We start from the raw sequence: 12,171 nt of genomic DNA on the forward strand, positions 1-12,171 counted from the left end.
GCTATTGTGAGATGCGGGCAGCTTGAAGTTTGAACTATATCACAGCACTTCAAACCTTTGCAAAACTTCTCGTTCGCACGACATAGCACAAAACCCTCAATCCAACATGATGGTAGTGGCACTAGATCGGAGGAACAAAATAGCATCAAGCACAATAGCAGATATGGAGCAGCAGGTATGAAAATTCCTGAAACGATATTAGTGGTGAAATGTCCAATTAACATTTATGAAAAAATTGAACATGGCAAAGAGAAAAGCACAAAGGAAAGGCGCAATACGTGAGCCTCGTGTATGGGAGCCTAGAACAACTTAGGACGCGCGCCCATGCACCCCCTTTCACAAGCTCCGAGACACCCGGATCACTGCAGTTTGAGCGCATCTCGCATTTTTGGTATACCCCGTTGAACCCACTCCGAGGGTGGCACGCGTTCCTCTGCGTCCGAGCTGGCGAAAAGGAGGTCGTTCTCCTCGGAGAATGCCCACACACCAGGGTCAGGCGTAGGTATCGCCATGATAGCGCGAAGCTCTTGACCTACATGGAGGTGTCAGTAGTAACCCTGTGCGAGTGCAAGCATCTTACGTATTATATTGTGCACGAAGTGATCCATATTCTGAAATTAAAGTTTGTCAATATCAAATTACTCGAGCATGTCCGAGGCAGCGATTGACCGCACAGCACGTACCAGATCATTTTTGTCATATCCTGGGTAGGTTAAGCGCATTGATATTGAGTATGTCAGACATCCCCGCTATCACGGAACTGAACTTACCAAAGGGATCTGGGAAGATATGCTGTGTGAGTAGATGATGCAATGAAATTACATCACGCACTTTCGATCTCCTCTCCAGCAACAAGGAAGCCAAAGAAGATAAAACTCTATTTTACAAGATAAGCGTTGGGCGATAGGGAGATGCGACTCCAGACAAGCGTGTAATGTGATGGCAATGATCCTATCAGGACTTACCGCGACAACAGTGGCGGGGATCGTGACCCATTTCAACGTCGACCAGACTTGGAACGGCTATATTTGCGAAGGTCGTCAATGGCCGCTGCATGGGAGAAGACAGATCCTCCGTACCAAAGCCAAACAATATACAACAGTTACCAGCCACAAATGAATGGAATATCTATGCTAAAATGAGTTCCCCGCGAAAGCGATGATATCAGGGCTTACGAAAATGGTATTGGGGTAGTGAGGATCCTTTCTAGACCAGTCAGGGCATCTACAAGCTGGGTGATTGTTGCCAGTAGAACAGCTGCGGGTTCAATAGTAAGAAGTCTGCAGAAATTGGGGACAGCGATGAACGGACTGGTAGTTGGTGCATCGACCACCTTGCGAGATTGCAGGGCAGAGACGTAAGAGCCCTAAGGTACCAGATTCAGATCTTGAACCACAGATCTTTGTGGAAAAATGCTAACCAAATACAACGAGATTTCCAGGGGAATGTTGTACGAATGTTGACCTCGGTGATTACGCATCACAGCTCTCCGTCTCGCTGCCCTCCTTCCTTTCACAGCATCACCGTGCTTATCCACCCCATCCTTAGCCAGCATCCTGACCAGTAGCGAGAACGGGAATAGATCGAACATCGAGTACTTGGGCGGATTCATAGCAGGGGCTAGCCTGATATCATCGGGGCCTGTAGAAAATTTAACGCCATTTTGGGAACGCCTGTCGGCGTGAAGCGTCTTTTCTGTCGCAAATGTCGCCACCCGGGGGATGATGCAGGTGTGGTAGTCGGGAACGGAAGTTGACCCGGAGCCGGCGCTCTCCTCGTGAGCCCTGATCCATGGAAGTGCCCTGAACGTGGTGATGCAGGAACATCATCACTCATGTTACTTGTCCTATTGAGATCGACGACGGAAGGGATTGACGGCGGAAGCGCATAGGTAGGAAGGAATTTGACCAAGTGATACAGATCCTCGTAGTAGATGCCATCTTCGCCACGCAAATAATGTTTAACGGCGACGGCGAATGCTTCGAGGAGGTTTACGGCGGATTTCTTCTCAATCAGAGTCTTCGCCTTGTATTCCTCCTGCTGGTCTGTGAGTGCCTGATCAATCGGATACGCGTTATCTATAAGCGGGAGATCAACCATCATCGAAGGTAGCCACGAGGCTAATGTGTACCTGGTATGTGTAGCCACACGGTGCGAGCGAAGGTGCGGCTTCCGAGCACAATCTGTGACCAAAGCCTTCGTCCCTCGTTGTAACGTTCGAAACTGGAAGTAGTCCTGTAGGAAATGACGAAACCAAGAACAGTACCAAATCTAGACAAGAACTGTAAAAAAACCCTGGCTTCTTATAAGATGTGAGACATACACGGTGATAAGAGTGGGTTGCAACGCTAAACTATGGACGTTATGGCTGATCACACAGATAGCAGTCGACCAAGCACCAAAGAAGATTAAGATGTGCCAGCATCTGAAGAGCGCAGTGGCCAACAAGGCATGTCCAAACGAAGACCAGGTAGACGGTCCTAGTAGTACGTCCGGAGAATTTGGATTGTAAACCGGAGCACCCTGGTAATTGAAGGACATGAGAACCACCCGCAGTGAAACGAATAAAACAAGAGTGAGAAGGAGCTCAACCAGAAAATTGATGAGTCGTTTAGCCGGGCGCGTTGCGTCGCTTGCAGGGTCTTTACATCAATTTAGAAATATTTGCTTACCGCACGTTGGGAATTCGACATTCAAGTTGAGTGCGTTTACTAAGTACCAAATTTACACAGATGGGGATGGTAATGGATGGGTACAAGTCGAGAGCACCGGTAGGCTGCTTAGTGCTGCTAAAGATCAAGCTACACGTTGGAAGCGCGTGCAGCTGGGAAAATGATAATGTTCTTATTAGCAACCAATTCTTGGCGCCTGCGGCCAAGACCTTTTGAAATTTAAGGGAGTAAGACCTGTCCACTAGCAGAAGGTATAATTGTCGAGCTAGAGTGTGCATAAACATGATGTTACTTGTTCGCGAACAAGATGATCATTCCCGGCAGTCGGACAGCCTAGAGCAACCCCAAGGAGTCAGCCCATTACATAACGTTTTCAAGGCGTTAAATATTTCATTGGACAAGTGACCTGTAGCTCGGACGCATGTGATTGGTGGAGAAGAGACCATACTGGTAGATTATCTGACTCGGCGATCAACGTGACCAGCGGTATGCGAGTCAGATCAATTGGTTTCCCCACTACACTCTCCACATATTTTCCAACTCCTCGAAACCTTTATCTGTTTTTATCGACGAGACGCTACAGTCATTCTGACATGTCGGTCGTTAATAAATCGTTCCATCCGTTCGACAAATCCCGTCTGGATGCTCTCCTGAATCGCAGATTTTTCTATGCACCAGCTTTTGAAATCTATGGCGGTAAGTGATACGTTATTATTGTGATCTACAATAGTGATATAGGCAACCTGCATTCACAGGTGTTGCTGGCCTCTATGACTATGGTCCACCAGGCTCGTCATTACAAGCCAATATCATGGCGGAATGGAGAAAGCATTTCATCATTGAGGATCACATGTTGGAACTCGATACCACCATCATGACTCCTGCTCCCGTCTTCGAGACGTCTGGCCACGTCGCTAGATTTGCAGATTGGATGGTCAAGGATACCAAGACTGGCGATGTCCTCCGTGCAGATCACCTCGTCAAAAGCGTCCTAGAAGCGCGTCTTGCCGGCGATCGGGAAGCTCGCGGGTTAGCTGCCCAACCGAAAGATGATGAAAAGGACAAAAAGAGAAAGAAGAAAGCGAAAACTGTTGTAGTTCAGCTTGCAGACGAGCTTGTGAAAGAGTTTGAGAGTATCCTTGCCCAGGCACGTCATTAATCTCTCGTCTGATACTTCTTCATAATTTTGGAACAGCTAGATAACTATTCTGGTCCTGAAATCGGCGAGCTCTGCCGAAAATACGACATCCGTAACCCTGATACTGACAACGAGGTTGGCGAGCCTCAGCAATTCAATCTGATGTTTGCCAGCAGTATCGGTCCCACAGGCCAACATCCTGGGTAAGTCCACCCTCTATCCATGCATCGGGGATATTGAAACACGTTGTCCAAGTTACCTCCGACCAGAAACCGCTCAAGGCCACTTCCTCAACTTCTCCCGCCTTCTCGAATTCAACAACGGTCGTGTACCATTCGCATCCGCTCAAATCGGTCGTTCCTTTAGAAACGAAATCTCTCCCCGCGCTGGCTTGCTCCGGGTCCGAGAATTCACCATGGGTGAAATCGAGCACTTCGTCGATCCCGAGGATAAGAGCCACGAAAAATTCCGCGAAGTGCGTGATACCGTGCTCAGCCTCCTCGATCGACATGTGCAAGTCAGTGGCAGCACTCAAGTCACCCAGATGACTATCGGCGAAGCTGTAGACACGGGCATCGTAGCGAACGAGACACTTGGCTACTTCCTTGTCCGCATCAATCTTTTCCTTATTAAGATCGGTATCAACCCAAAACGCTTGCGGTTCCGACAGCACATGGCGAACGAGATGGCACACTATGCTACAGATTGTTGGGATGCAGAGATAGAGAATGCAACAGGTTGGACCGAGTGCGTTGGTTGTGCGGATCGGGCGGCATATGACCTGTCGGTGCACTCAGCAAGGACTGGCCAGCCACTTGTTGTCAGGCAAGCACTGAAGGAGCCGATAGTAACCGAAAAGGAGGTACCAGAATTCAACAAAAAGGTCGTTGGCAAGACTTACGGGCGCGATGCAAGCCTCCTGCAAAAGGCCGTCGGTGAAATGGATGAATCCCAGCTTATCAAGCTAAAGGGTGAACTTGCCCAAGGGTCCGTATCTCCCCTTATTACTCGTTTTCATGGATTCACCAAGGCTCTTTGTACAGCCAAGCGACAATTTCTGCCGAAGGGAAGGAGTTCACCATCACCCCCGATCTGTTGGCGATCGAACGCAAGACATTTAAGCAATCGAGTGCGCTTGCCTTTTGTGCCATGGGTTTGCCCGATTTAACCTTTGGCAGTTCGCGAATTCACACCAAATGTCATCGAACCTTCATTTGGCTTCGGTCGCATCCTGTATACTTTGCTTGAACATAGTTTCTGGTGCAGAGAACAGGATATCGAACGTGGGGTAAGTATATTAGTCAATTATTCGATTAGGTGAACCGGCGCTTACTCCAGGATGCCCCAAGGTCTTGTCACTGCCTTCCGTCGTCGCTCCCACGAAGGTTCTCATCGTTCCCCTAAGTGCCAAGGAAGAATTCGATCCCCTCGTCCAGGAAGTTTGTGCGTCAAAACATGTTTCTTTGCAAAAGCACCCTTGAGGCTGACTGCGGGCTCAGCCACCAAATTACGGAAAGCTGGTATCTTCTCTCGAGTAGATGATTCCAATACCTCGATTGGTAAACGCTACGCCCGCAACGACGAATTGGGGACACCATTTGGTGTTACACTGGACTTTGCCTGTAAGCATTCTTTCACGAGCTCCGCTGACCCTGCAAACTTTAATTCGACTACAAACAGCTGTTCAGAACCGGACGATGACTCTCCGGTGCGTCTGTGGCGGTCCGCGGCCGACGGTCCGCTTCTTTCTGGCGATACGTTTGACTAACTTTACCTTCTCCATGTAGTGAGCGTGATACGACAGACCAGCTCATCGGCTCCATCGACGATGTGATTACGGTTCTCACGGAGCTGGTACAGGGCACTATCGATTGGCCAGCTGCTTGTAAACGCCTCCCTGCATATGATGGCATACAGGCCGTCGACTAAATTGGGATGGTTTGAAATTGATGTGTAACTTTGCATTACGTGCTTCAGCGTCATCAACGGGATGTGGTGATGGGGTAAAGATACTCCGAGGAGAAGTGAATATAGAGGATATCCTACTGATAGCTGATATGACGCTTGCATGTGTTAGAGGCGAACGTTCGAATCTCAGAATACAACACTCCGACTCCGTGAAGCGTTCGGTTTGATGCGCGGTCCAAGATACGAGGATTTTGTATCTTGTATCTCATACCGCGAGTTCTTTTCAGGAGGGAGGGAAATGAAGGGCATCACGATCTTAATCTGCTGGAAAGAAGTCGTTCATAATGAACGACATACGTTGCGAGAGCGGCGTGGCGTGCTTCGTCATACTCGGGGGAAATACGGTGTCTGATGGCATCCAATTACACACATGCATCGATGAAATCAATTCACGTGCATGGGATGATGTTAGCTGCCGTAAAGCCAAACACGAGTTTGACACCCCTGCAGAGATGAATCTTTGAGGGTAACAAAGTGTTGTGGAGCACCTTTGCTTTACCAGGGCCAACGTCGAGCATGTTAAATCTCACACCCACGTTCGGTACCGTGACGCGACTTTTGCGCTGATCTGGCACATTGTCACCTGGGAGACATCCGCATATTCCTTTGGACCCGCAGGACCTCAGGCTGCAACACCGACGGAATCGTGTGACTCGCGATAGACTGATACTGGATGTTTCAGCTGACTGTGTCAACTGACCGTGACATCGCGGAAACCAGGGGGTGGGTCCAAGTTTCGCTAGGTCATGCATAGGTTGTAGGCCTCCGTTCATCAAGTATAAAGTACGATGAGGACGACAATCCTCCGCCGTCGGCGAAACCCTAGTATGACGACATGTCCGCCATTGATGAGATGTCGTACTCTCCATTGCGCCAGGCGGCCGGTGCCGTTGCATTGTGAGGGCACGCCGCGGTGGGAAAGAGCGGAGCGCTTGTACAAGCCCAGAGAGGCAAATTAAGACGGACATGGCCGATGCCATACGACAGCGAATAGTAGTTCGCCCAGCCGCATAGTGGCGAAACTTTGCTTTGCATGATAAGTAAGATGCACTGACTCGTGGCTTTTTCACATTGAAAAGTTATTCTTGAACTCACATCAATTGCAATGAGTGTTGGGAAGACGGGTTAATATTTACGGACCGTCGTTGAATATTGAGCTCAAGATCTCTTCAGAATGAAGGAGAGTTGATGGAATTCGTGAGAAAATGAAAGACATGCTGAACGGGAAATGGAACGTGAAGGTAATCTGGGTATTTCCTAGGAGACCGCGCAGAGTTTAGATGAGTCTTATGGAAAGAGCAATTGAAAGATATCATAATGCACGAGCACAGGCTGACCATCGACATAGATAACTGGGAAAGGACCCCCAAAATTTACGCGAAGCTTTTGACGGGAGACATGGGTAAGATACGCCTGCAGGCATTCGAAGCTCAGCTAAAAAGGTAGTAAATCTTATGGTGAGAGTGAGCTTATCGTTCATAAACGGATGTTTATGTACTAGACGAGTTCTTCCATGTCCGCGCAAGAAATAGGACCGAAAATAAGGGTCGTCCACACCGTAAGCAGATCTAGTACCTGCACATCCCTATGAGAACAATTTATGAGAGTAACCTCGATGACCTTCCCTGATCAGTGACTGACACCGCTGTACTAGTTTGTGTGACTGCGGCATCCCGCGGGAAATGAATCCGGCTCTTAACGCGTTACTTTATATAAGTTCAACCTCAAACATTATATATTTCTCCTCATCCTCCGATTACAAGGTCTTTCAGACTCTTTCAGACTACTATTCCAAGGCTACCTTTGCCCTTTGTCTTCATATTCGTTTCTTTATATTCCTTAGAGGCTTCACTTATTAGACTAGCCCTCCTTTTCACAATGACAACACGCCAACCTTCCAACTCTCGCGCCGACAAGCTTGTCGCTCTCCCAAGCTTGTCATGCGGTCTCTCTTCATTACCTCAAGCCAAAAGCATGGACAGCGTGTCACTACATCCAAACATGTACGCGCAGCGGGCAGCTGAAAGCGAAGCCAAGGTACTTTCTTCGGTTCTCACTATTCGCCACTCGACATTGAACGCGTTTTTCCTCTCTCACAGCTAAAAAACGTTCTGTCCAAGACTGCCGCATCACACCCACAAGCTCCTCCTCCCGTCCCTGCCTACATGAACCCAGTAAGTGACGCTTGGAATGACCATTACGAGAATTTGTGCTGACCGCCGTTAATTTTTTTTCCGGTCATTCTAGCCTCATCATAACTCAAATTCGCCCAATTCATCTCCGCCCTTGATGATGCGGAAATCTGTAAGTACCCGTCTCCAAATTGTTACTCCATTTGTCTGATTCTGGAAACAATCAGAAACCAAAATTCGCGGCCTAAGTGGCCTACCTAGACTTGCTTCCTTTTATATCTTCCTCTGCTGGGAACTATCGTAGATCTTGCATTACCACCATAAAGCGGCACACCTTCTCATCGACCATCCTCATTCGAGTCACGTTATTGCATCGCATATAGACACATCGCATACCTATATTCATACCAGGGCATTTGTTTCATCACCCGTGGTTTTTTGTTGCTTTTGTTTTGTCCCACCCGGCCCAGCGCTTCAGGTGAAGATTGGATTTTTAATACGGGTAGCGAGCTTATACTTAGCCCGGGAGGTCCTTTACTCTGCTACGCGTCTAGTCATCATAATTTAATGGATATTAGGATTGTTGGGCAACTGATATTGGTGTGTGACGGGATGGGTGAGAGACCCTCAAAAGTCACAAGGGTAGGGCTGTTTCAAGGGACGGTGCTGGGCAGCCCTGGACGGCTCTCGATTTCTGTGTGGTGAACTTGGACCCACTGTTGGGTAAGTAGTTGCACGTGCAAACTTAATTAAAAGAGGATGACTGGGGATACGGCAACTGTAAGTGGCTTACCGCAATCTATTACGCGATAGGCTGTTGGAAACACTTGAGAGTGGACCATGTCCTGGTAGGCCTAACTCCTGAAACACCTTGATAGTAGTTCCTGATACCCGATCCGGAGAAGCAAGGAAGATCAGCTTCCGCCGATCTGCAACGTTGCATGCAGTTACGAGCTCATTGAATCAATTACTTCTAATTTGCAACATGGTCGTATTCATCGGACACACATAAATGATATTCAAAACAGGGTTTCCAACTGGTCGCCGTGCCAATGCAATTACCGCCCTGAGCCTGGCCAGAGTACTGCGTTACATTTGCTTTTCCTACCGTAATTGGGATAACCATGCGATCACTGAACTCTTAGAGTCGCGGCGCGCCCCGCAATTCTCCCCTGGTGCCAGCTGGTGCCCCACGTCACAGATTAGCATTGTCACTATCGCTCGAGGTGACATCCGATGGTGAACTGGGAAACATCGGAGTATCCCGTATAGTCCTTATCACTAGTTCTCTGAACTGAATCGTTCTGTGATTCTTCAGACGATTGACAAAGTAAGTATTCTTTAGCTTTTACGTTTTGCGTTCTTAGAAGCGTCATCGCCTTGCCCAATGAATACTCTCAGTGCTTGTTCCCACGGTTCGGCGCGGGGTTAAGGGCGCCGAGTGCCATTGCGGCAGGGCTGAGTGAGTCGAGAACTCCAAAGTTCTTCCGGCCATGAGAAATATATAGTTGATTCCTTTTCGAGTTGGTATGTTCCGACCTGACATTCAAGCACAACTTAATCTTGTTTTTGCACGTAACATTGTGATAGCATATGGTTACTGTCGATGATAAGGCTATGTCGACTCCCACATGTTTTCCTTTGCACCAGTGGTCTTTCCAGTCCCTGAGATGTGACTGCGTACTTGGATCCTTAAGACTACCTTACAGATCTCAGAAGGAGCTTCGAGGACATGGTCGGGGAATCCCGATATATCATTTCCTCCACGGATCTTGAATGTACTAGTGCTGTCAGTCTTGGCGACGCGAGATTAATACCTCGGACGTTTTAGCGAGGCCAATAATTGCATGTCACGATCGATTGGGCGCAGGGTATGTTACAGCATTTGCCACATCGATGCATCTAGTGGTCCTATGTACTGGGTTCTTTGTACCACCCTTGTCACCCATCCGATTCTGAGCCATATTCTGGAGCCAGTTCCACTATATGCACATGTCATATCTAGATCTCCTATGAGAAGCACCAGCACTGGATTGTGAGAACACTAGAACTTTGCATACAATGTGTTCCCGTGCTGCAGTGAATAGCTCCTCATGATCAGATTCGGCAGGACAATGTGGCATCCCTTCCCCTGAGTTGTCTTTCCCTTATTCGAGGACCTTCCCAATTTGGTTCGTCGTATAAGTCATTAGGGGCGATGAATAACTCATACATCACGAGGGATCCTGCACACGTTACACGATTGGCTACTAGACCAGCTGGACCACGTCAAAGCCCCCCGTTTCCCTTCGCAACTACTAACCGTCCCATTCCCTCGTCAAAGTCCACACTGTCACCACCAGCTTCAATCTCATATATGGCCTTGCCCGTCTCAAAGGTAGGGCCGAACTGCATCTCACACCGGGGCATATACACCAGACTTGGCCCGCAAAGTCTCACCTCCCGCCCAAAGACGCACAGCCCGCGCCCAGACGAGCCCATACATATCTGCGTGCACTCCTGCCCCCTTAAACCCCTGTCTATATCTCCTAGCACACCGGGAACAAATGGAGATAATCGGAGAAGCCGATATGGAAAGCTGGACGGATGTTTTGAATCGTCATCGTTGCCTAATGGAATAAGCATCGACAGAGCGATCCTGCCCAACATGTCCTTGGGACGCGCGACAATTGTAAGGGAAGGTGTTCCTGGGATGGTGGGTACGCCGGGCCATCTGTGCAGGGCCAACCTCGAGGGACACAAGTCGTGAAGGCAACAGGCGAGCTGATGGGCTCAGAATACATGAACACTTTCGTATGGGGGATCACCATCCGTCCCTGAGCAGGTATGTCAGGCACCGGGAACGCGCTAATGCATGTCTCCCATGCTACAAGGATATGGTCGGAGAAATGGACGAAGCCTAGATATGGTCCAAACTAACAAAATCACACGGGTCTGTCATTTCAAGTCACGCTTGGCGCACTCACCAGATCAGGTATACGTGGGAGTAGGGCAGTGCCTTTTGTCTGAGCATGCCAATCTAGGAGCTCGAGACCGCCGCCGCCGTGCTCTGACGTAGTATCTAGGAAAAGGAGGTGTTGCGATATCCCTGCGATAGTACCAGGGATGAGAGAGTAGTCACATAGCTTGCTGAGCGCAGGCTTCAAGGTGAGAGAGAATACAGTGGCGTGTTTGTTTGGTCTGTCTACTGTCAGCGACCCTTTCGATTTCAAGACGAGGGACTCACTTGTCTCTGCAACCGATGGCAATAATTCCCTGACCATCTGTATCCTTTACAACTGTGCAAGTATCATCACTCGGTGACGACCACTCTCCAACTCTTTGAAGTTTTCTGCGCGGCCCCTGGCTGCCCAGAGATGAGCCAGTAGACCACTGTGTTTCCATGGACAGTCAAGACCTGCGTTCCACCAGGGATAAGCAGGATCTGGTCGACAATTTCTCCTTTTCTGCTCGACACAATGACTTTAGGCGTAGATCGTGGCCAACGTTTCTCAAGGGAAAGAGCCAACACCGTGCGATGCTCCAAATCCGCAGAAGGCAGAGCAGGTAAAGCATGAAAAGGCCCAGGGGGTGGAAGGTGGCGGGCTAATACTTCAGTGCAGAAATGCCACATACCAGACGCTGCGAAGTTTAGACAGGAGATAGTAACGTTTGGAGGTCTGAGAAAGGTGATGTGTCGGAATCCGCGTGGAAACAAGTGATGGACGTACCTGTCTTAGTGTCAATATTTCTTGCACTGACAAGGTCTGGAAGATCTGTAGGAGAATATCGTCGACCAGGTTGTCCAAGCTCGGTGTGCGATGCATTACGGATAACAAGGGAGTTGGCTGCACAGTGGTTGAACCAAGACCAGGAGTCATACCGAAGACTTGTCATGCTCGCCGCAGAATGTTGGGGTTCAGACCGCCTGTCCGACCCACTTGAGATCGAGATGAGATCTAGTAACATGTCTTGTGGTGGAAGTGAGGACAAAGAAAGCAGACATGCAAGCAACTCGTATAAGTGCTCACTGGCAGTGAGAGGTAGTAGTAAATACAAGCTGCGGGCTCGTCCTCGTCCTCGTCTAATGGTTTTGAACCGTTCAACGGTCGTGCCACGACCATGATGTCTTAGACTTAACAACTTACAAAATTTCGTGACCGAACAGGTCGCGTCACGACGCCGCGGCCCGCGGCTGTGCGGTATTGATTATATACGCGGTCTCTTGCATCAACGATCGCGACTGAGACATGATATTATAGATGAATTTTCCATCTATCTG

General features: G+C 48.9%; 4 protein-coding genes across 4 annotated transcripts; 2 read left to right on the top strand and 2 right to left on the bottom strand.

Annotated features, from left to right (window-relative positions):
- Window positions 1-6: 6 nt before the first annotated feature.
- On the bottom strand, window positions 7-3,016 carry DFJ58DRAFT_820270 (Bestrophin, RFP-TM, chloride channel-domain-containing protein). The gene is made up of 12 exons (XM_041391954.1): window positions 2,673-3,016; window positions 2,324-2,523; window positions 2,132-2,271; window positions 1,715-2,078; window positions 1,421-1,673; window positions 1,176-1,333; window positions 1,080-1,128; window positions 966-1,022; window positions 832-877; window positions 684-703; window positions 557-575; window positions 7-532 (listed from the first exon to the last, which is right to left on the bottom strand). The coding sequence occupies exons 1-12, from the start codon at window positions 2,691-2,693 to the stop codon at window positions 360-362; spliced, it is 1,500 nt and encodes a 499-aa protein (XP_041236570.1). The 5' UTR covers window positions 2,694-3,016; the 3' UTR covers window positions 7-359.
- Window positions 3,017-3,061: 45 nt separating this feature from the next.
- DFJ58DRAFT_199193 (uncharacterized protein) lies at window positions 3,062-5,977 on the top strand. Its single transcript, XM_041379194.1, has 10 exons — window positions 3,062-3,368; window positions 3,428-3,819; window positions 3,868-4,013; window positions 4,066-4,797; window positions 4,854-4,939; window positions 4,989-5,098; window positions 5,160-5,253; window positions 5,310-5,432; window positions 5,491-5,518; window positions 5,598-5,977. The coding sequence occupies exons 1-10, from the start codon at window positions 3,161-3,163 to the stop codon at window positions 5,737-5,739; spliced, it is 2,061 nt and encodes a 686-aa protein (XP_041236571.1). The 5' UTR covers window positions 3,062-3,160; the 3' UTR covers window positions 5,740-5,977.
- A 1,333-nt stretch (window positions 5,978-7,310) lies between these two features.
- On the top strand, window positions 7,311-8,505 carry DFJ58DRAFT_820274 (uncharacterized protein). The gene is made up of 5 exons (XM_041391955.1): window positions 7,311-7,336; window positions 7,433-7,815; window positions 7,878-7,952; window positions 8,026-8,082; window positions 8,138-8,505. The coding sequence occupies exons 2-5, from the start codon at window positions 7,657-7,659 to the stop codon at window positions 8,156-8,158; spliced, it is 312 nt and encodes a 103-aa protein (XP_041236572.1). The 5' UTR covers window positions 7,311-7,336; window positions 7,433-7,656; the 3' UTR covers window positions 8,159-8,505.
- A 1,606-nt stretch (window positions 8,506-10,111) lies between these two features.
- Window positions 10,112-12,047, bottom strand: DFJ58DRAFT_820277 (uncharacterized protein). Its single transcript, XM_041391956.1, has 7 exons — window positions 11,621-12,047; window positions 11,560-11,569; window positions 11,281-11,531; window positions 11,137-11,252; window positions 10,877-11,090; window positions 10,639-10,825; window positions 10,112-10,597 (listed from the first exon to the last, which is right to left on the bottom strand). Exons 1-7 carry the CDS (start codon window positions 11,714-11,716, stop codon window positions 10,179-10,181), a joined length of 1,293 nt encoding a protein of 430 aa, XP_041236573.1. The 5' UTR covers window positions 11,717-12,047; the 3' UTR covers window positions 10,112-10,178.
- Window positions 12,048-12,171: the final 124 nt, after the last annotated feature.

Source organism: Suillus subalutaceus (genome assembly GCF_016647625.1).
Source record: "Suillus subalutaceus strain FC151 chromosome Unknown DFJ58scaffold_214, whole genome shotgun sequence".
Taxonomy (NCBI): Eukaryota; Fungi; Basidiomycota; class Agaricomycetes; order Boletales; family Suillaceae; genus Suillus; species Suillus subalutaceus.

Excerpts from the sequence above, each read along its gene's own strand:
- DFJ58DRAFT_820270 (XM_041391954.1), bottom strand. The coding sequence starts at position 2,693 with ATGTCGAATTCCCAACGTGCG. Across the intron at positions 2,079-2,131 it reads CGTGTGGCTACACATACCAG|ATAACGCGTATCCGATTGAT; the intron begins GTACACATTAGC and ends TCCCGCTTATAG. Across the intron at positions 1,674-1,714 it reads ACACCTGCATCATCCCCCGG|GCGTTCCCAAAATGGCGTTA; the intron begins GTGGCGACATTT and ends TCACGCCGACAG.
- DFJ58DRAFT_199193 (XM_041379194.1), top strand. The coding sequence starts at position 3,161 with ATGCGAGTCAGATCAATTGGTTTCCCCACTACACTCTCCACATATTTT. Across the intron at positions 4,798-4,853 it reads AAGGGTGAACTTGCCCAAGG|CCAAGCGACAATTTCTGCCG; the intron begins GTCCGTATCTCC and ends CTCTTTGTACAG. Across the intron at positions 5,433-5,490 it reads TGTTACACTGGACTTTGCCT|CTGTTCAGAACCGGACGATG; the intron begins GTAAGCATTCTT and ends GACTACAAACAG.
- DFJ58DRAFT_820274 (XM_041391955.1), top strand. The coding sequence starts at position 7,657 with ATGACAACACGCCAACCTTCCAACTCTCGCGCCGACAAGCTTGTCGCT. Across the intron at positions 7,953-8,025 it reads TCCCTGCCTACATGAACCCA|CCTCATCATAACTCAAATTC; the intron begins GTAAGTGACGCT and ends CGGTCATTCTAG. Across the intron at positions 8,083-8,137 it reads CCTTGATGATGCGGAAATCT|AAACCAAAATTCGCGGCCTA; the intron begins GTAAGTACCCGT and ends GGAAACAATCAG.
- DFJ58DRAFT_820277 (XM_041391956.1), bottom strand. The coding sequence starts at position 11,716 with ATGCATCGCACACCGAGCTTGGACAACCTGGTCGACGATATTCTCCTA. Across the intron at positions 11,253-11,280 it reads CTGTCCATGGAAACACAGTG|GGGCCGCGCAGAAAACTTCA; the intron begins GTCTACTGGCTC and ends CTGGGCAGCCAG. Across the intron at positions 10,826-10,876 it reads TCCCACGTATACCTGATCTG|TTTGGACCATATCTAGGCTT; the intron begins GTGAGTGCGCCA and ends TGATTTTGTTAG.